Source organism: Neltuma alba, unplaced genomic scaffold (genome assembly GCF_004799145.2).
Source record: "Neltuma alba isolate B1F8T4 unplaced genomic scaffold, ASM479914v2 tig00011982_pilon, whole genome shotgun sequence".
Lineage (NCBI taxonomy): Eukaryota > Viridiplantae > Streptophyta > Magnoliopsida > Fabales > Fabaceae > Neltuma > Neltuma alba.
The window spans coordinates 80,709-103,436 of NW_021636555.1; the positions used below are offsets into that span (position 1 = coordinate 80,709).

Genomic DNA, 22,728 nt, shown 5'->3' on the forward strand with positions numbered 1-22,728 from the left:
GTTCTGTTTTCAAGTTTCATCACACCAACACCGCTTGACCGCATATGGTTAAATACTCCTCCCTCCCTTTTAAAATATAAGATGAATTTTGTTAGAGAAGTTTAGTTTTTTTTCCCCCCAAAGATAACATAGTGATTTTTTTTATAAATTTATCCATATATATTCTCTTTTCTCTTTAATTCATTTATTATATCTTTTATCTATTTTTTTTATTAATAAGGGTATATTTGGGAACAAAAATGTATACGTTACATATTTATTGTTTTAAATTGATTCTAACTAATTTTTTGATAAACGTATGGATAAAATTTATTTTGTATTTTGAACCAAAAGGGGTAATATTTGGCTAGCTATGATTGCATAGGTGGATAATTATTAATATTTGTTTGAGAGAAGAAATTTAAAGTTTTTTTTTATTTATTTTTGTGGTTGGCAGAAATATACACATCGATTAAATTTATTTACTTAACATCATTTACAGGGAATAATCTGCGGAACAAGGTATATTTTTTAAACTCTTTTATTTCTCTCTCTCTTTCCAAATGCTTCAAATTATGCTGTATCATTTTGTGTCAACTGATTCAGACGGACTCAAACGAAAGTGAAACAATGTTATTCCTCATTATTATTGGAAAAAAAATATGTGGGAGTACTAACCAAGCTAATTAATGATGAAACCCCATGATAAACCCATTTTACTATCCTGATTTGTGAGATTATTGGAGTTTTTAGTATGTTTTGTTGGTTAAATTGCATAAATCTTGGATATTCTGTGATTACATAATATTACAATATTTTATATGATTTTTGCAGGGGTAATGAGGAAAATTGCCAAATTTCAGGAAAAAAAGGACCAGCAGCCAGAATTACAATAAAGGACCAAGCAATTGACAAAATGACGGAGAGGACCAATGTCATGCGTTTTACTTGAGAGAGAACCAGATTGGAGATTTCACCGGGTCATGAAGGATTCATCAGATTCACTCACTAAACACTGGAAGGGGCTTTCGACATCACTCAAATCACTCTAACGATCGCCCTCTTCCTCCAATCACTTCATCCGCTTCCACTGTCGCAACCGGAGACCACCTCCTACTCACTCCTTTCCCTCTCCATCTCCCTCCATTCTACCTTCAATCACCGGCCTCTCTGATTCGATGACTAATTATCTTGTGGAGCTCAGTAGAGCTGCTGGACGATGAGAGGCTGAGTGCTTTCTGTTCTCCGAGAAGTGTAGCTGAGCTTGAGTCCACATGCTAACTAGGGAGTTTCCTTATTTCTTAATTTCCAGTCTGGATCTGTAACCAGTTGGACGAGTTGTTCTTCTATGTTGTAGCTTTCAGGAGCTGATAAAGAATTTTATTTTGCTGGATTTCTTTTTGAATCTGTTTAAGAATTAATAGATAATTCATTTGCAATATCGAGTTGAAATTGCTCTCTCTGATTTAGCGTAGAATTTGATTGTGATTGCTGATCGAGTTGATTCAGTTCTCATAGTGAATTCGAATGTTATTCCAAGGCAATGCACGGTCGTGGTTGTCATAGAGAGATTGGATTGTTATATTAATTAATTCTTAGCCGAATGATTTTATACTTATCTCTGGATTGTTACGGTTGTGGAATCTGGGTGGTCGATGAGCTAACGAGTTGTTAGTTCAGTCTTTTAATTCGGTTTCACTCCAACATTACAATCAGACTAGGAAGGCAAAGCACATTTCTAGGAGAACACTCATCCACATTTGATATTCTATCACTTTTTCATTTCACACCATCTCATTTAGATAAATCTAAAAATTATAAAGATTTATATTCTAAAACCAGAAAACACAATAAATAATTGTTCATTAATCATTAATTTGTTAAATTGTGGTATATTGGATTAGCTAGGAACCTTAAAATCATTTAGGTTCTTTTGTGAGTCGACCCAGTATAGGCTACTATTTTATATAGTTTCTAGTTTCTTTGAAGAGTCCCTACGGCAAGGCTTTTTCACCCCACGAACAAGCGCAACAACAAAGTGAACAAAAGAGGGTTTAGGCGAAGTAGCAAACTGCTGAGAGAGCCCACATACGACACATGTTCTGATTCACTTTTTACTCTCTTTACTAAGTTCACACAAGATCGACAGTAAACATGGAGATAGCTGGGCTAGCCTTATTACGGAGATAGCAGGGCTAGCCTTATTAAGTTCACCACCTAAATGGACTTTTTCAGGGTCAAGTAAATACAGTAAATATGGTAAATATGGAGACAGCTAGGGGGTATGGTTAAATATGGTCTCCGTTTTCAGGGTCATGCTTCATCTTGTCTCTTCCGAAGCGAGCCCAACCATACATAGCAAGTGGAACCAGAGAAGCCAGCCAACAGAGGATGGGGATCCATGTAAGGGATAGAGGTAAGTAACAACCAACAAGAAAATAACAGGACAACATCATCAAAGCAGCTCCTGATAAGAGAATGAAAGTGGAACTTTTGCTGTAAGTGTTACGGAGCAGAAGGCCGTTCCACATTAAAGCTGTGGCAAATGAGAGTATAATCACGACTATGCGCATGTCGGTGGTTTTAACGAGTGAGCTACCAGAGACGACGAGGCCTACTACCATGGGAATGGCAAGAGCCAGTAAAAGCTTCCCCAGATCCATGATCTCCATGACGTGCAGGAACTTACTTGAGTCCCTTCCACTCGTCTTTTCAGGTGGTTGCGAAATCTGTGGGTTGGTATTGATAGAAATAGGGGATGAACAGGAAATCCCAGGATTGGATGTAGTACTGTTAAGTTGCTGGGAGTGTCGTAGGGACAATGATAACTCTGAAGACGAAGGCGAAGGAGGATGGCAAGAAGTTGGCATGCTGTAGAGGTGATTCGGCTTTGTATTTCGGGGAGGAGGAAGATGCATTTATACTGCAGCTCCAATAGGTGGGCCCCCACCACAGTTTTCCTCTTCCTCCAACAGCGCTCCAATAGGTGGGTCCGCACTTTCCTCTTCCTCCAATAGCACACCACAGGTTTTCCTCTTCCTCTAATAGCACAACACAGTTTTCCCTCCAATAGGGTCCTCCCTCCCCACAGGCCCACAACAAGAGAAAGAGAAACAAATCAAGGGCCCACAACAAGAGAAAGAGAAACAAATCAAAGGGCCCACAACAAGAGAATAGAGACACAGCAAGAGAAAAGAGAAACAAATCAAAGGCCCACAACAAGAGAATAGAGAAACAAATCAAAGGGCCCACAACAAGAGAAAAGAGGAACAAATCAAAACCAAGAAAGAGAAACAGGCGAGGTCATCTAAAACAAATCTGACGACAACTTATTTGGAGGGGGGTGATTGGTGAAACAATTAAAGGATGTTGAAGAAGACAAGTTCGGGGCTGCGTGAATTGATTGTGAGGCCCTGTTTCATGACTCAAGTAACCTGTTCTTTCATCTTATAATAATTTTTTAATTTTATTCATATTTAATATATTCACTTTTCAAAAGAGATAATTACCTATACTATAATAAATAGATAATAAAATAATATATTTACATTGAAAAATTAATAAAGTGACTTATAAATAGAACTAAAAAAAATCTATTTATAAGTTTTAAATTTGGAAAAAAATGTGGTTCATTTTATAAACTTTAATTTAGATTTATCCTAACATTTAATATATTTTTGTTCAATTTTACCCTTAATTATCTAATTTTCTATTATTTGTCATACTCTCTCTTATCATATTTTTCCACATGTTTTCTTTCATTCTTTTTCTTATTTTTTATAAGGGCATATTTAAAAATAAAAAATATATTTTATATATATTTATTATTTTTAATTAATTTGAACTTATTGTTAAGAGTCTTTTCTTAGGCCGCCTTTTAAGTACTCTTTTTTTTTCAATCTGAAAAATATAAAGAATTTGAGATATTAAAAAACATATTATTTTTAATGAAAAATTTATTTTTGATATTTGATAAAAGTAATATATTTATTTTATATAAAATGATAACTTTAAATTTCTTTTATTTCATAATTATTTTCTCTTTTTCATTTACCTTTGTCTCAAGTACTCTCAACGACCAACCTAACCCCTCCTTGAGCGCTCCGACACAACCTAGCTCCGGCATTTTTAACTAAAATAGTATAAACGATAAAAAGAAAATTACCTAAATGCTATACATCATGAAAAATTAGTAGGATACTATACTTTTTTTTTTAATGAATTATTAGGATACTATACTAGAAATCGTCCGTTTACAAATCGTCCATTTACAAAGAAGTCATTCATACCAAAAGGAGTTTTTTTTGGCGATCGCTCATGTGACAGGATGGTATCAAAATGGGAATGGGCAATTATCAGGGAGCGGTACGTGTCTACGTGAGCCTATGTCAAGCTTATTTTTTCTCATTTTCTACGCCGTAACTCATGATAGATGTTTGATTTTTATTGGGCGTATAAGGGTCTTTACATATAATTTTCTTATTCTCTCTCCTATATTCTTTCCCATAAATAAGGTATTTGGAATATAAATAACTTGTACACACTAAATAACGCATTAAATTAACAAAATTTTCTAATTTTATTCTCATTTAAAAAATATATTTTTTTAACAGTATATTTTAAAAAAAAATATTTTTTAACACCAACTCTAAGGAAAATATATAACTTTGAGATGTACTCTATTCTTTTAATTATTTTTATTGAAATGCCGTTACTTGATGTTGACGGGGCAAAATGGCTGAGGCCTGAGAAGGAAGAACAAGGAATACTCGTGATCGCCGCTAATGCCGTTAGGTATAGCTCCGCCACCAGGAGGGATTGTATAGAAGCGGAGTTCGTGCAATTATCGGCACGATGATTTCCCAGCAGATAGCACGGCAGCAATTTTTTGTAGTGTGGTCTACCATGCATTTTGGTGATCATAGTGAAAGTACTACGCTTAGGTAATCTTGATTGTGGAATGTCTGGTAGGGTCCCGTAATAATCAGACCGGCTCCGATTGAACAGTATCAGACCCGTGACGGTGGGAATAATATAGGGGTCTTTGCATAATCAGAAATAATTACTCTTTTAAGTAGGAAAATAAACCAGAAGGAATTACTTACTTGGCTCTATTTATAAATTTTAAATTTATAAAAAAAACGTGATTTATTTTATAAACGTTAATTTATATTTGTCTTAACATTTAATTTTTTTATTTAATTTTACCCTTAATTATCTATTTTCTATTATTTGTCATACCCTTTCTTATAATATTTTTTCATATATTCTCTTTTATTTTTTCTCATTTATTATAAGGACATATTTCAAAACAAAAAATATATTTCTGATATATTTATTATTTTTACTAAATTTAAACTCATTGTTAAGAGTATTTTCTTAGGCCGCTGTTGGCACCAAAAAAAATTTCCTAGGCCGCTATTCCTTTTTTTTTTTTTCAATCTGAAAAATATAAAGAATTTGAGAACCGTCATGGGGACCCGCCTCTGAAAACGACATGCCAGCATCTAAACTCGGCGCATTCCCGTCGGCAAATAAAAAAAACAAAACAAAAAGAAACTCGACACAAGTCAGGAGGTTCAGATGATTAGAGCTTACCTTAGTATTGCCAAAAAACGCTTATTTATTTTCCTGTCTGAACTCTCAGCCATGGTTTTTTTATCAATATACTGAACAAATCTATTTATAAGGTACTTTTAACATATTTTATATAGTATAAGAAATTTTTTAAATGTATTAACTTTTTATTAAAATAAAATATAATAATTTTTTAACTTTACCCATATTTAATACTCTCCTGGTCTTATTTATAAGTTACTTCCAGCATCTTTCACACAAAGCAAGAAAAACATTAAATTTTATTAACTCTTATTTAAAATTTAACAACTTTTGAACTTTATCCTTGTTTAATATACATTATATTTCATGTAAACAAAGTCAACACAATAATAAATGAGGGGTAAAATTAGAAATCTATACAAAAAAATTTCTCTCAGTGCCCTATAAATATGACCAAAAAATATCTTCTCCATTTATCCTATAAATAGGACCAAAGAAGTATATACACAATATACTATAATAAATGAAAGACAAAATAGTACATTAATACTAAAAATTTAATGAAATAACTTATAAATAGGATAATAAAAAATCTAACTCTCTCTATCCTATGAATAGGATGAGAGCAGTACATCATTTCCCCTCTCCTCATCTTGCGTGCCTTCATTCAAAAGTGAGAGGATAAATGACCAGACAAATTAAAATTATTAAGTGGGGTGAACTCAAACATATATAATTTTTTTATCCCATTTATAAAGCAGAGAAAAAATATTAAACTGATAAAATTCTTCACACTTATCCTTATTGAAAAAAGAATGTTAAAAAAAATATTTTGTACATTTTCTCTAAAATATTCTATCTTTCGTACTTAATATAAGATTCAGTTAAATAATTTAAAAAAATTAAATCAATTACTAAATTATTTTAAACTATTTATATTTATCATTTTTGTCATATTAAGTTGTTTCCCTTATTTAAGTCGGAAAAAAATTTGCCTCATTTATAAATTAATATATAATCTAATGATTCGTACAAGTTTTTTTTAGAGGTCATATAATATATGTTGTATTTAAATAATTTAAAAAAATTTTAATTTTTTCAAATAGTTCATTAAATCTTATATTAAGCACCTCTAATATCATTTATTTTAGAAAGGCAAACTGAAGCCAGAACAAAAGGAATATTCAAGAGGTGAACCAAGTGTTGGCTGGCCATTTTTATTCTTCAAAAGATGTCTTGCCCATATGGGCCCAAATAAACTCTGGCCCATTCCCACAATTATGCTATGTTAATTGTAGTGGGCGTTTAATTTTTGAAATTATCTCCACTTGATGAAGGAAATGTACCATGGGCCCTACGAATGTTCTCGGTATTTGTTTTTGTGCGTGGTAAACGAAATTAAGGATTCAAGAGACGATTGGTTAAGTACTAATATTTGGGAGACTAGAGGCCTGATCCTTGAACCATCAAGGCTTTTGTTTTTCTCATCTTATGTATTTTTTCATGTGTTTTTTTTTCCTTAAATTCAGTTTTTTTTTATGTAGATCTGATATTATACAATAGTTTGGAGCTGCCATGTTTATTGCCTTAACCTTTGCAGCTTCACTCTCAGGTATTTCTAAGTCATCCTAAACCAAGGCAGAAGTGAGAAGCCTGTGTTTCTCTCTTTTGCAGTGTTTTTTTTTTTGTTTTTTGTTTTTTGGTAATGTCCAAGGCTTTTCTGTGGGAGAGTTTGGTCATGAGGGTCACAGGTTGGCTAGCTTGGGCTTTTGCCATGTTAGTTTTCCTCATGTTTTGCCTAGCATGAAACTATGAATTGCTTCTTCATTAGTGGGATTTATGACCCAAAACTTTGCCTATGTTTCATAGCCGGTTCCAAACCTAGGTAAAAGAGGAGGTTGGTGTTAGCTCAGGACAACTAATATAAAACTCTGCAAATTTTACATATATATAACATAAATTAACAAAATAATTGTTTGAGATGGTTCCATCATATTTAGAGAAAATTGACCATTCACCAGCAACGTTGATTCAATTGGATCGCATGACACAAGCAAGTCAGGCAAGATAATGTTACACAATTCCTCAGATATTTTTCTTAATCTCTGCAGTAGTGTGTTATAAATTTGTCAAACATGGCCATTTGTTTATGCGTTTATTACCTATTAAAATCCTTCGTTACAGTAATAATATATATTAATATACTTCTCCGGTCCTTAATGCACTAAAAAAAAATGCTATTAGCGACGGAATTTTTTATTTGGCGATGGAATTTGTTCCGTCGCTAATTGGATTAGTGGCAGAATTTCAATTCTCCTATTTATATATGTATCTTATGTAATTTATTTTCTTAAAATTCTTTGTATATACCATTTGTTTTTATATTGAAGACCAAAATCAATCTCTATCATAGGTATTAATTATATCATGATTAAATTTTATTGTCTAATGATTAAACTTCAACTTCAATATTAGTTTGTGTTCATATAAATTCATTTTTCGGTTTTGAATTTCTATCATATGTTATATCTTTCAGTATATTGTACATATGATAAAATTATTTCTTTCTTATATCAGTTTGTATAAGAAAGTTATTAATATTCTTATTATATTTTTTAATTATTATTATAATCAAGAGGAATTATTTTAAGAAATATAAACAAGTTTTCTAAGAAATTGTCTTCATATTTTCAGTATATACCTAATGATAACATGAATGATTAATACCAACTCCCACAAATATATCAATTTATTTTATAATTAAAAAATTTTTAAATCATTATATTCTCAATTGTTATTATATAAATTGTTGTAAGATTATAATCTAAAATAATAAAATTTAAAACTAGTGATAGATTAGCGATGGAATTGCGACGGAATAGAATTAGCGACGGAATTAGTGATAAAAACTTCTGTGACAAAGAAATTAGCGACAAAAATTTCTGACGGAAAAAAATTCCGTGACTAATTCTGTCGGTAAATATTCATTGACGGATTAGCGACGAATTTAGTGACAGATAGAAATTTTGTTGCTAATTAGTGACAAAAAATTCCCTCGCTAAATTTAGTGACAGAATTTTCGTCAGTAATTTGTCAAAAATAGCGACGGAATAATTTTCCATCGCTAATTCCATCGGTAATGACCTGTTTTTTTGTAGTGAGGTAAGACTTAATTAACTAATTTGACTAAATTAATTATGTTAGTTAAATTAGTTAATATGATTTTTTTTTAAAACATCATAATCATATTTTTTAATTCCCTTCCTGCCTCGCCTACTTGATTATTATTGTGGAAATATCAATAGGGTTAATTTGAAAAAAAAAAAAATAAATATATAAAATAGGTCTTATATATAAGACCAATATTAACTATCAAATTAATTTTATATTAAGGTAAGAGGAATATTATTCACGTGAAAAATTGGCATCGAGTTCCAACTTCCACGTAATATTTTAAAAGTCAGGCAGGATATCGAATCAGAAAGGTGTCGAGTTCTTATGATTAATTGATTAGAGGTCGGACTCGTGAGGTAATAATTAAAAATTAATGTAAGGCCATATATATATCAATTAATGTAAGGCCACGCTCGCAATGAATTTTTTTTAAAGAAAGGTAGATATGATAGTATGAGACACTACATGGATGCTTGCTACTCACTTCAATATTGATAGTTTCGATATTAATTTTTCTTCTGATCATCAATTAGTTTCTTTGTTTTCCAATAATTACTTTTGTTTTTTATTAAAACAGAATGATTTCGTAGTTGCTTTTATTTTATGTATTATTTTCTTTTTTGAAAACACCTACAAAGTGGGGAACAACTTATTTTTCAATGGCATGACTATAATTATAATGATTGTTGTAGGCTGTTTTCTCTTGAGAGAATCCCATTTAAATCCAATTAAAATATTAAAATTTAAAATCAGGTATTCATTTTGAACAAATTTCTAATCAGGCTAAGGAATTTAATTAGAGATTTGTGAATGTTGTTAAAAGACCAGGATATCTTTCTATAATTAAAATATGAGATGTTACTTTTATATTTTTCTCCCTTACAAACTCTTTTGTTAAAATATGAAAATAAAAAATTATAACATTGTCCTCAATCCAAAATCTGTAAAAAGCACGTTATCTAAATAAGCTTTTCACTCTTAAAATGTACGTGCGTTTTATTAAAAAAATATAGGTGTTTAATCAAACAAGTTGTATGTACGTATATATATATTCTTAAGTATATGGAGGATGGATCAATATTAAAACTAAGCAAAAATTAAGCCCATCCAAAATTAAAATCTAACAGTGACCTACACTGTTAGAATGATGAAGGCGGTGGAGTAATTATTAATGTGAATCAAGGACCGTGTTGTAATTTCTTGTTATCTATTTTTCAAATTTCAAGAAAATCCAGCAAAAAAAAATTTAGGAAAAGAATTTGTAAGGAAGAAAAATATAAAGATATTAACAACTCATATTATAATCATAGAGGAGTATTTTAGACTTTTAACAATATTTATAAATTTCTAATTAGGCATCTTGGCCAGATTAGGGATTAGTTCAAAGTGTACGCCTAATTTTAGATTTTAATATTTTAGTTGGATTTAAATGAGATTTTTTTTTGGGAAGAATCTTACAAACAGAAGTTTGAAATTATTAAATTTCAAATAAAAATTTTCTAACAAAATGTGTTGTTATTTGTTAGTTTATTGTGGTTAAAACTTATTAAAGTATTGGTTACAAAATCTGATTTGGGATTTCGTAATTTCAAACTTTTTTTATGGGATTCTCCATTTTTCTTTTTACACTTTTTCATATTTAAAATTCTTTTTCAAATTTGGCCAAAAAAAATTGTTTTCGAATTAATCTCCTAAAACAATAAAACTCGCACGTTCTGTGAATGATCGATCATGAGGGAGATCGTTATTGATTGGTAAGTGCTTTTATCTAATATATATCACTAAAAGAAAGGATAAATCACTGTGCTCTTACATCTTTCAAATTTTACATAAATTTTATATTATACTACCTCCCATCACTAATATAAGAATTAGATAATTAATTTAAAAATATTAAAAAATTTAATTAAATTGGTTATTTTGTGATAAATATGTGTTAATTTTTTTAAATTATTTTATTTAATTGTATACATTGGGATTGTTTCTTGGTAGAAACTCCTTATAATCAATAGGAACATTTACAGAGAAAACATTATAAAGTTGAGAGAAAAAGTCAATAAAAATTTTATATTGAAAAAATTAATATGCCAGTCTTTATAGTTTTATTAAATTAGGTACTTACAATTTTTTTTTTCAATTTTATCAAATCCTTATTGTTTGCGTAGTTTTACTTTTAATCCTTCTATTATAACACCATTAGGGGCTCCCACGTCTTCCTTAGTTCCCCTCATCTCCTCCCTCGACTTCTCTCGCCCTCTCCCTTTACCGCTCAGTCAAGGATGGAGGAGAAAGAGAAGGGTGTTATTACAGGAAGTGATAAAGAATTAAAGACAATGATGGTAGAGAAGGTGAGAGAGAGTGCATGAACTGGGTGAGAGATAAAGTAGACAGAAGAAGAGATAAAATGGTTGATTTGCAGCGAATGAACTTGATTATGGAAGGGATGCTCGGGTTTAGATTTGCTTCTTGAATGGGACAACCAAAATGGCTTCTTAGTCTTCTAAATTTTGCATGTTCTGCAGTTGGTGAAGCATATGAAACAGTACGCATGATTGAGAGAGGGGGCGGGGGACGCAATGAGGACGGATTTAAGTATATACTGCAGAGAAAATATGGGAGGAGAATTGGAATTTTTTTTAATTGTGGGGTTGGCTTTGTTTGAGATGTTAGGTGGGCTATGATTTGTCTTGTTGCTGGAACTGTGGGCATGGTAGTACTGTTACCTTCTTTGTCCTTCTTTCCATTGAGAATGGAGAAGGATTTATCAATCACCATGGGAGGCAAGCTTAGCAAAAATGGAGGAAGAGGAGAAGGGTATTATTAGCTTTCACTGATAAATACAATAGTGGGGGGAGAGTGCATGAACTTTCATAGAGATAATTGTGTTCACTTGAGTGGGGAAGGGAGGGAGAGAGAATATGAGGGAGGAGAATAGAAGATAGACCTGAAAAAGACGTGACAACACCTAATCGTCCGCTGACAATGTTATAACAGAAGGATTAAAATTAAAACTGTGCAAATAATAAATATTTAATAAAAAGAAAAAAATTGCAAAGACCTAATTTAAAATTCAATAAAACTATAAGAACTGACATATTAATTTTTTTATATCAAGAACGAGAAGTAATGTATGCTTTTTATTTTGATCCTGTTGATACGTAAGATTGGATTTTGATGGATTGGGAACGGGAATGGAAATGGAATTGAGGTTTTAAAATTACTTTTTGTGCGCATTAATATTTAGATGGAATGTTTTCATTAATTTTATTTTAAAATCAAGTATAAATTATGAAAAGACGGTAATATCGTTAATATTAAAAAAAAAATAGCCCTAATCTTCGCATGCCACCCCTCGCCGTCATCTAGGCACTTTCATACGAGACCCATCATAAATAGGGATAATTTTGCTCCAAAATTTTCCAATTCCAGGACAGCCTCATCAATGCCTGGGGGATGGGTGGATTTGAACACTCCCACGCATGTGGTATTCCTCAGTTCCTAATTATTTTCAATTCCCCTAAACCCTAAACCCTTACCAAACGTTACAAAATGAGTAATACCAGTGCTGGTCCTAGTGCCAACCCTCTTAGTACAACGTAACAAACGGGGTCTCAATGTCGGCAGTCATGATTATACCGCTGAAGCTGTTCAGGTATACTAAGTCAATCAATCAGGGACTTGTACTTTGTATATCCTGACACTTCCATCAATTTCAGATCATGTACGCATTTCGAATGTCTGTGGCGAAGGACAAGGCCTCCTAAGTTATCGAATTTTTCTTGGTATCACAGAGCTCTTTTATATATATATATATATATATATATATATATATATATATAAAATAAATATTATCTTAGTTAAAATACTCATATATATTGGAATTACTGATTGATGGATACTTTTAAGTGTGTAATCCATTATAGGAACAAAATGAATAAATATTAAAAACTAGATGGATTAATTTTTCATTTTTAATATCAAATTGAATATCTAACTAGTTTTTATAAATTGGAGGTGGTGCTATATTTATACTTTTTCATTCTTGACTTAAGTATCTAAATCCTAGATGGTTATACTCCTGCATGTCACTTTGAACGGGTACCAAAACTGTTTTAGTAAATCAAGTCGTGTTGAAACTTATCACCTCAAAGCAGAATATCGGATCCCACAGCATCAACTTTTAGGCCTCTTTACTCCCGTTGCTGCTTTGCCCCCAAGGAATAAATAAAAGTTTAAAGGGTGCTGTGTTGCCTTCTTGAGGTAAAGAGGGATGATGATAAAGCAAATAATAAAAGAGATCCCGGGAATGTCGCTAGCCATTATCCTAGTACTAACACTAAAGTCAAGCAAATAATCGAGTAATCTGCAAAGTGACTTTATCTAGAACATTCATGGGCACTCAGCTTGGCTAGAAAATAGAAAACTGCACTAACTAGAGTTTATACCAGCAGATAGCAAGAAATTAAATTATAAGTTTTGTAATTGGAACCGGCTTTTCGTTTGTATAGTTAAATAGAATTTGATTCAGATCAAAGATTGTGAAGATGACTGGGAAGAAGAGCCAAATATGGACTCTGAAGTGTGTAGTGGGAAATTGAGCCTAAAGTAGTTCCATCAGAGATCTTCTTCTTTGGGATTAATTTGAGGATCTATGAATTTCCAATTAGTTAGCACCTATCAGTTTCAATGCGGTGCCCTAAGCCAAATATGAGGTTATGAATACCGAAAGGGACCTTTTGAGTTTTGACCATAGGAACAGGTAGTGCAGTTAATTACTACTTAGTGCCTAAGTCTTAATAATGCCCCACCTTTCCCTTTTTCTTTTTCCTCTTTCCTTTACGAGCAGTGAGATTGATAAAGAGAAAGCATATATAGGAGAAACAGTGGATTCTGAAGCTCTGCTACCAAAATACATGCTGCCTCTCTACCACCAAAGAAAATGCGCCGTTTGATTAATTAACAACAAAACCTCAGCCATTGGTTTGGTTAATAATGATGAAGGTTAATTCATTAAACTAAACGGTGTATTGAGAAACAAAGGAATGTGGGATCTAATTTTAGTTGTTTAATGACAATGTAGTTGTGAATGACAAGTCTAGGATAGAAAATAATAAGTGTTAAAAATCTATTCACAATAACTTAGGTTTTAGCAAAAATCAACATTATCTTCACAATTTAATTGTCAATGATAAATTTAGTATAAAAAATAACAAGAGTTGAATAGCTATTCACAATCATTTAAGTTTACATTATTTTCACAATTTAGTTGCTAATGACATATCTAATATAAAAAATAACAAGTGTTGAGTAACTATCACAACAACTTAAATTTTCGCAGACATTAACATTTTTTTTTACAATTTAGTTGTAAACGATAAGTTTAGTATGAAAATAACAAATATTGAAAAGATATTCACATTAGCTTAAGTTTTGCATTAATTGGCATTATTTTTATAATTTAGTTATTAATGACAAGTCTAGTATAAAAAATAATAAATGTTGAAAAGCTATTCACATTAACTTAAACTTCATAAAATTCAAATCATCGAATTATATTTAAACCATGTCAAAAATCAAAATAAAAAATGCACAATTCATACTTACTAGCCCCTTAAGTTGTCCTTTTGTGTTGCCCTTGAGGCTAGATTCAATTGAGGAATCATATTATAATTATAAATAAATTATTATAACATAATATATTATCTACACAGGTGGGTCTCAAATCTAAACGTAGCCCAACGAGAGTTTTTCACAATTCGCGTCCATCCATTTTCATTTTTTTTTTCCTTTTTTTTCTTTCTCTCCCTCGGAAGGAAATTGATATAAACTACTTTTATTTTCTTTTCTTTATGAAGAAACCCAGAACTGATTATAGCAATAGTCTGGTAGCACCTCAATGCAATGCACTTGCTTCTATCGCGCTTGCTACTGAGTCGTACAGAAAGAAGGAAAGAGAAGGAGAAAATGAGACAGAAAAAAAAGACAAACAGAAGGGTATTTTTGGCTTTTTCTTAATATTTTATAGTTCATATTTAAGATCCGATCTTTTGATAGCAATTTTACTAATTTAAATGTTCATTTTGCAATTTTATATATTTGAGGCTTTTTATTTGCAATTTTTTCTAGGGACTTTGAGAGTTGACCATAGATAGTGTAGTTAATTACGACTTGGTGCCTAAGTCTTAACAATTCCCCGCCTTTCCCTTTTCTTTTTCCTCTGTCCTTTATAAGCACTGAGATTGATAAAGAAAAAGCATATATAGGAGAAACAGAGCATTCTGGAAGCTCTGCTGCCAAAATACATGCTGCCTCTCAACCAACAAAAAAAAATGCACCTTTTAATTAAGTAAAAACAAAACCTCAGCCATTGGTTTAGTTAATAATGATGAAGGTTAATTCATTAAACTCAACGGTGTACTGAGAAATAAAGGAATGTGGGATCTAATTTTAGTTGTTTAAAGGGGATGATGGATATGGTTAAATAAAATAAAAAACGACTTAGATATTGTCCTTACTTAATTAAATGATACTACTTTCGGTCTTTAATATAAAAGTTAGTTAACTAATTTGAATAGATTAAAAAAATTAGTTAAATTAGTTACTTGTAATAAATTAGTATTGTATTTCCTAAAATATCTTTATTGATTAAATATATTAGTTAGAAATATCATTATTATAAGAATTATTTTGAAAAAAGAATAAATATAAAAAATAAAATATATTAAAGTCTTATATTTAGAATCAAAATAAAAAAAACATTTTTTATATTAAAAATGAATAAATATGAAAATAAAATATATTAAAGTTTTATATTTAGAATCAAAATACAAAACAAACATTTCCATAAAAAAAATACAAAACAAACAATTTTTTACATTAAAAATCGGAGGCAGTAGATTTTCTTTGATAGTAGAAAGGTAACATGATTTTTAATAGAAGAGGTTTAGATCCCCGGACACATTGGTTCCATTTGGTATGAAGTATTGAAAATGAAGAATTGAGATTGGAATTACAATTAAGAAAAATCATTAAAATGGTATTTATTATAAGTAATTGTTTGTTACTTGGGATTAGGCAAACCCATAGAGGTGGGATTGAGGAGTGGTATTCTCCAATCCCACATACTAAGAATTACTTTTAAAAAATAGATAAATATAAGAGAGAAAATAAATTAAAATATTATATTTAAGATCAAAATAAAAATCAAACCAATTTTTATATTAAGGACTGGATAGCACTTTTTTTTTTTTGCATCAGAAAGGTAACGTGATTTTTAACGCGATTTTTAATTCTTAATAGCCAAAAAGGACATTTCCAAGCACTTTCTTTCTCATTCATTACATGACATGAATGGTAAAATTTTATGTGTGCGTGTCTTAGAACAATTTAATATGGCATCTTATAGTATTTGACGTTGGATATTACCAACTTAGGTCGATATAATGGTTGCCTTGGAAATCAAGATTAAGTTATCCAATATATATGTCTTAAAATTAGTGTATTATAATTTTTAATTTATTTAAGATTTCAGTATACTTATTACTATGAATTATTTCTGTTTAACAAGGGAATAAAATAGAGTGAATATCGCAAACTTTTTAAGAAAAAACAATATTCTACTCTAACACTTCAATCCAATTTTTTTAACAAATAAATGTGTGCCAATGGTGACTATTTTAATAAAATTAAAGTTAATGTGAAACTAACATTTCTATACATTTTAGGGGGGAAAAAAAGGGAAAGAGATCTGTACAATTTTAATAAAATTTAAATAATGTACATATAATTTATTGAATATTTATTATTTAATACGCATTATTAACTGTGAGATAAATCGCTGTATGCGCCAATTACATTTGCATCAATTTCACAATCATGTATGTATATTTACTTTAACGCGGCAAGTCAAGCCATGTCACGTGGGGCCAAAAGTGTTCACTGTTCACAGAGAAAGAGAGAGGTTGTGGGGGTGAGGGGGTGAGTGGAATGAGAATATACAGATGAACAATAATTTTCCTGCAAGTTTGGTGCGATTGGCTTGGCTTGGCTTGGCTTGGCTTTATCTAGATCCTTCCTTATCATCCTCGTTATAGAGTAGAAAACTGCACTAACTAAAAATGATAACCAGAAGGTAGTAGCAGAGTTGCTTTAAGCAGGTGTGAGTTTGATCTCCTTTCTCTGTTTTTCATGCCTTCTGTTTCCTTTTGTAGAATGTTTCGTAAGTGTTGGACAATCCTGGCACCATCAAGATCGCAATCCCAAGGTAATTACTTCACTAATGTGCCACCCTTCTCACCTAGCTACATCACTAGAATGAGATCCTTCTCATCATCGCAAAACCAATATTCTAGTGACCCCCTCCTGCCTTTATACGTGAATGAGAGCTATTTTGAGCTAGAAGCAGCGAGATTTAACTCTAAGAATTCCTCAAGCCTTTCGAAACAATTCCTCAGCTCCTTTCAAGTTGCTCTAACTCTGTTTCAGATTATGTTTTCTCCTCCATCAGGATCATCCCAAGATTTACTTCCTCTGTTTGGAGCTGTCATGGTTGTTGCCTTTGCAGCTTTTCTCTCTGGGAATTTTCTGAGTCAATCTAAGCCAAGGCTTGCAGCTTTAGTTGAGAGAGCTGGGCATTTCTGTTTCACAATGGGTTGTTTTGTGATGATTAAAGCTTTTCTTTCAGGGAGTTTGACCATGAGGGTCATAGGTTGGCTAGCTGGGGCTTGCCCCATGTTAGCCTTCCTCGTCTCTTGTCTTGCCTAAAGCCTCCGAGAATGTAGGAGCTTCAAAACCTCTGAACTAAGTAAAATGATCTGTTGATTATTGCCATTTTTAGGCAGGTAAGTATCATTATACTTGGTAAATGAGATGTTGTGGCTTCTACATTATACAGCCATCTCTATATGTGATGGCACGTCCTAGGACCATTTATTTTCCCTTCACAACTTAGTGTTTCCCTACACTATTATCTCCAACTCAAACAGTTCTTTCTACTTCTGTGAGGGATCATCATTTATTTGAAATGGTATTCCACCAGGACAAGATATAGGTGAAAACCTTGCCAAATATTTTGTCATCGTTTCTCAGTCAACCCAAACTACCATGGTATTGTTTGGCATGAAGCATAGAAAATGAGGGAGAGGGATTGAGATTGGGATTAAAAATATTTATTAAAAAAATGTTTAGTATGAGAGATTATTTGTTACATTAGGCAAATCTATGTTTATGGGATTGAGGAATATATGGGGGAAGTGGTATTTCTTAATTCTACCTCCATGGGTTTGCCTAACAAATAATTACTCATATTAAAGATTCTTTTAATATTTTTTTCAATTACAATCATACTTCCTATCCCTCATTTTACCAAACAGGACCTATATATATCCCTATCATCGTTTCTCTGACAACAACCTTTTATCTGGCATCTCCAGGAGTAAGACCTTAGGCTGTGTTTACATAACAAACCGTCTACACCCAGAAATTAAACCTCACTAAACTTGGTGTTTTAGGTGGTGAGATTCACTACAGTTTTCAGTGTACGTTGGAATTTCTACACCTGAACACCTTCTCTGAATCATACCCATTGGTCTATGCGGTAAGAAATTAGCCGTAGATACATCTGTCTTTAGAGTCTGTGACTTGACTATAAATGGTCTATGGCTCTATAGGTCTATAGAAATGGCTTCCTGAGCCAAAGAAATAGCCCAAATGAGGGTCTTTCTTGAATTTGCCTTAGAGGCAATATGTCTATTTATGGCTTGATGCTTTCCGAAAATGGACCATTCACCAGCAACCTCGTTTGGATCACACGAAACACAATACAAGTAAGTCATGTAAACTTTGCCAGACATTTCATCAGACATATTTTGCTCAATCTCTGCATCGCTGTGGTATAGACTCAAGTAAAATGAACATCTGTTTATTTCTGTACTTATTATTTTAGCTTCCTTTCATAAGTGCTGAACATTTCCTAAGATAATTTTTCCCAAATACATGTTTAATCCTTTTCCCAACCCCATTTACTTTCATCAGATACTTCGCTCAATCTCTGCATTGCTGTGGTATAGACTCAAGTAAAATGAATTTTTATTTATTTCTGTACTTATTATTTTGGCTTCCTTTCATACATGCTGGACATTTCCTAAGATAATTTTTCCCAAATACATGTTTAATCCTTTTCCCAACCCCATTTACTTCAGATATTTCAAAATTTCAAACAAGTCAGTGTCTCATTCTTGACAAAGTTCTGTATGCAGCTTGGAGGTTCATCTGTCCTGCAGAAGACACACCAAACTTCTGCATGAAGATCCAGACCTCGACAACACATTTACCACTATGTCACAGACTAAGGTCAGAAATACCTATTCTTGCAGCAGCAAAAGGTGAAGTCAATTCATACCAGTACAAGTATCCAACACACCATTTAGGTTTTGCACAACCATGAAACTATTAAGATGGTATCTTAAAACGAAGAAAGACATCTTCCTTCATTACTGAACGGTGCAACAAGAGCGAGAGATAAAGAGATAGTTCTTCCTCTCTCTCTCTCTCTCTCACACACACACACACAATTAGCACACACGGTATAGTTATCGGAGGCAAGTCAATTGTCTACTGTTTCATGTACTAAAACATAGCAAGTGTGATGTACCTATTAATATACTATGAATATTGTGTAATGTACTTTGTGCTTCTATCGTGTTAATACAAAAACCTATGTTGGAGGGCATCATGGAAAACGTCAAAAAGGTTACAATTCATGTGTCCACTCCAGAGGTGGATCTCTCTGTATTATCCTCTCACCATGCACTTCCAGTTGGGTACTACCTCTAGAATTAACTGTATTTCTCGAAGCTATGTTGTACCAAACCTGTGCAATGATGAAAAGTAGGTCAAGCAATTAATCAAGTAATCTGCAATTGCTTGGAAATAAAGAGAACCTGCATGCACTTGGCTTTACATTTCCATGGTCATTTCGCTATAATGTAGAAAAGTGCATTATCTAGAGTTGATGGCAGAAGATAGCTACGCAGTTTTATTAAGTAGGCGTGATCTCCTTTCTTTGTTTCCCACGTCTTCTTTTTACTTAAGATTACTGTTGGGGCAGGGTGTTCGTTTACATATAGAATCAAATGGAATTTGCTTCATCTCAGCGGTATGATTGTGAAGCAGACACTGATACACACTGAACTGTGTAGAGGGTAATTGAGACCGAAAGAAGTTCGATCAAAGATCTTTTCTTTGGATGTCATTGAAATTATGAGAGGCAATAGGATTAAATAAGAATATACGAATATGTCATTCCTTAGCACTTATCACTTTCAATATGATACTTCTTGGAAACAAGTCCAGTGAAGTGGGAACCAAAGGTAAAGTTAAATAGGAACTTACTGAATTAATTTGAGTTCTTTTTCTCTCCTGGGTTTCTCCCTAGTGAGAGCACCCCTCCTTTCCTTGGTGAGAGCTAATCTCGGAGCTGCGTCTCTGTTTTACCGTATTGTTGGGTGTGCGTGAAATGTCAGGATTTATGGCTGCTGTGGGGGACCAATCACGTCACTCGGCAATGGGAAGCACAATTCAGAGGCATCGGTAATGGGAACTGGAATTGGATCTCCTCCCCCTAGTAGAATTAACTTGAATTTAATGCTTGGTTAGAAGGAACTCAGCAGAGGGAAGCACAATTTAGAAGTAAATTGGTCACAGGCGACTCCAATGCTGCTTATCAGGCAACTCAAAGTAGTGCACAGTGCAAGAAATCCTATTCTTCAGCTTGAGCTTTGAGGTATGCTTTGTTTGAATCTGCTCCTCCTGGCAGAAGTAACTTGGAATTGGATCTGGTATTCTTTGTCTGGAATTGATAGAGATCCTCTTAATTATGCTCTGTGTGAATCCAAGAAGAACTGGACCGTGCTATTACACCTTTACAGTCTGATTAATTAACTCTCTCCTACTACAGGTAAGTGTTATCAGTGAGGATCTTTCAGTTTATTGGGTTTGAATTGAATTGGATTGGATAATGCTGTGTGTTTCACTGAGATAAGCATTATCTTAATTCACACAACCATGAACCTATGAAAATGGTATATCCTATAACTTTCTTAAGACAGAGATATTCTGCATTAGTTCAGAGAGAAATAAGAGTGTGAGAAGAAGGTAGACATCTTCCTCTGTCTAAACTACCAAGCAAGATGTATAGTTATTGGAGGCAAGTTGATTATCTTTTTGTTTCATGCTCTAAACAAGCTAACAAGAATAAAACTACCGAACACTTGAATCAAGTAGTAATCGTATTGTTTCAGCTTAACCAGAGGTTTTGATTTGGAATTTTCGGTCTTCTTCCTCTGGCAAATAAAACTGAACCCAGTATATTGCATCAGTATTTTTACACCTCTCATAACATTTTAATTGGAAAGTTATGCTTGGCTCATGGGTAAGAATCTAGACATTTCTTGGAATAATTTTTTTTCCCCCTGTACCTTTTGTCCTGTCCTCCTCTGAAATAAAATCAATGTGTTAGCAGCATAAAACACTCAGATGCCCAGACAAAGATGGAACTTGAGGATGCTTTATTTGCAGCACAAAAGGAAGACAAGGACTGTTTAATTGAAGTTGAAAGTTCCATTGATGGCAACGCAAATTTTCACAGGTTTAAGTCCTTCAATTCTTACTTCAGACGCAGTATGAGTTATTTGGATTCTTACCTTTTTGCTAATGTATTTTGCATCCTGATTCAGTATTCTAAGAAAGTTTGCCCTTCAGACAGCAGAGACCACAATAAGATTACTCTCAGCTTCTCTTAGCCAAAGCTCTATAAAAGATGATTTCTTTTACTTCAAGGTGCATAAAATAGTACTCCCAATATAGGTTAGTTATCTAATTGTACATTGAGTTAGACAGTCTCAATTATTTGGGGGAGAATTGCACTATGTGCTCCTCCAACTTCAACATCTCTTGGTCACGATCAGAAAGAATTCTATAGAGGAGGCTTTATTTTATCTCTATTTCTTGAAGATGGAAGTGTGGGTTTTGGTGAGGCTGGTATTTACTTAATATTTCATCATCTTGTGCAACTTTTTTTATTGATTTAATATTTTCGTCTCTAGATTTTGATGCACTTTCTTTCTTTCTTTCTTTCTTTCTTTTTTAAATGTCTCTAAAAATTTACTTATGTGCTATTACATCAACCAGGTTGCTCCTCTTGAGATCCACAGGGCTAATCTGGAAGATGCAGAAAATCAGCTTAGGTTTCTTATGCATGCCATGAAAGGGGTTAAAAGTAGTTGCTTCTTATCTCTACTGAAGGGCTCATTTTCGCGTTGGATATGGAATGAGTTGGGTATTTTGGTAAGTTTTCTAATCTGCATTGCGTATATAATTAAAGGTATAAAGCTATTCCTGGACCAATTCATAACGGCTTAAACTTTTAGGTGACCTAGGTCCTTGACAATATGTAAAACTTCTCACTGCCTCCATTCTCTCCTCAAATCAGAGGGAACCATGGGGAAGTTCCTGAGTGGGATAGTTATGCTCCAGGACCCTTTAAGCAATAGTACAAAAGGTGACAAAAGGTCGGGCTGGGCAAATCCTGAATCTGATTGTATTGGCCAGGTCAAACTTGACCTGCATCCACTATAATCTAACTGGAAGCTTCTTGGATTATTTAACCCTTCCGTGATGATAATCCTCTTCAAAATTAAATATCAGCAATGACAATATTGATGTGCCTGTACTTTATCCATAGTTCATGCTCCTTGTCCTGTGGGCATCTGTGGGAGAAGGCTTTTTGGATTTATAAGCCACTCCTGGACCTTCATTTAACAAGTAAAACCATGTAGTGAATTGGTTCCTGGACAATACAATATCAATTTGTGACGTGAACAGGAAAAATGTTTATCATATTATATAGTTCTAAAGTTCTAAACCATCGGCACCCATAAGGTCAATGCCGTGAAGATGAAGCAATAAGAAGCAAAGCATTCGACCCAAAACCAGTTGCAGGCTGAGTCAAAAGAGTTC

The 22,728-nt window shown here is 32.8% G+C and overlaps 1 protein-coding gene and 1 long non-coding RNA gene across 3 annotated transcripts; both read left to right on the forward strand.

Annotated features, from left to right (window-relative positions):
* The first annotated feature begins 18,495 nt into the window (after window positions 1–18,495).
* LOC114720402 (uncharacterized) lies at window positions 18,496–19,671 on the forward strand. Its single transcript, XR_003737970.1, has 2 exons — window positions 18,496–18,536; window positions 18,969–19,671. It is a non-coding gene; the product is annotated as an uncharacterized LOC114720402 (long non-coding RNA).
* A 1,067-nt stretch (window positions 19,672–20,738) lies between these two features.
* LOC114720400 (protein PHYLLO, chloroplastic-like) lies at window positions 20,739–22,506 on the forward strand. 2 transcript variants are annotated; one of them, XM_028906047.1, is made up of 4 exons: window positions 20,739–21,358; window positions 21,447–21,549; window positions 21,901–22,056; window positions 22,140–22,506. In XM_028906047.1, exons 1-4 carry the CDS (start codon window positions 21,261–21,263, stop codon window positions 22,146–22,148), a joined length of 366 nt encoding a protein of 121 aa, XP_028761880.1. In that variant the 5' UTR covers window positions 20,739–21,260; the 3' UTR covers window positions 22,149–22,506. The 2 variants fall into 2 exon arrangements, with proteins under 2 accessions (XP_028761880.1, XP_028761879.1); XM_028906046.1 differs by having other exon boundaries at window positions 21,901–22,506.
* The last annotated feature ends 222 nt before the right edge of the window (window positions 22,507–22,728 follow it).

What these genes read in the sequence shown, in the direction of transcription:
- LOC114720400 (XM_028906046.1), top strand. Translation starts at nt 21,261, where the DNA reads ATGGAACTTGAGGATGCTTTATTTGCAGCACAAAAGGAAGACAAGGAC. An exon ending in GGCAACGCAAATTTTCACAG is followed by an intron (nt 21,359 to 21,446) that starts GTTTAAGTCCTT and finishes ATCCTGATTCAG; the next exon opens with TATTCTAAGAAAGTTTGCCC. An exon ending in ATGATTTCTTTTACTTCAAG is followed by an intron (nt 21,550 to 21,900) that starts GTGCATAAAATA and finishes TACATCAACCAG; the next exon opens with GTTGCTCCTCTTGAGATCCA.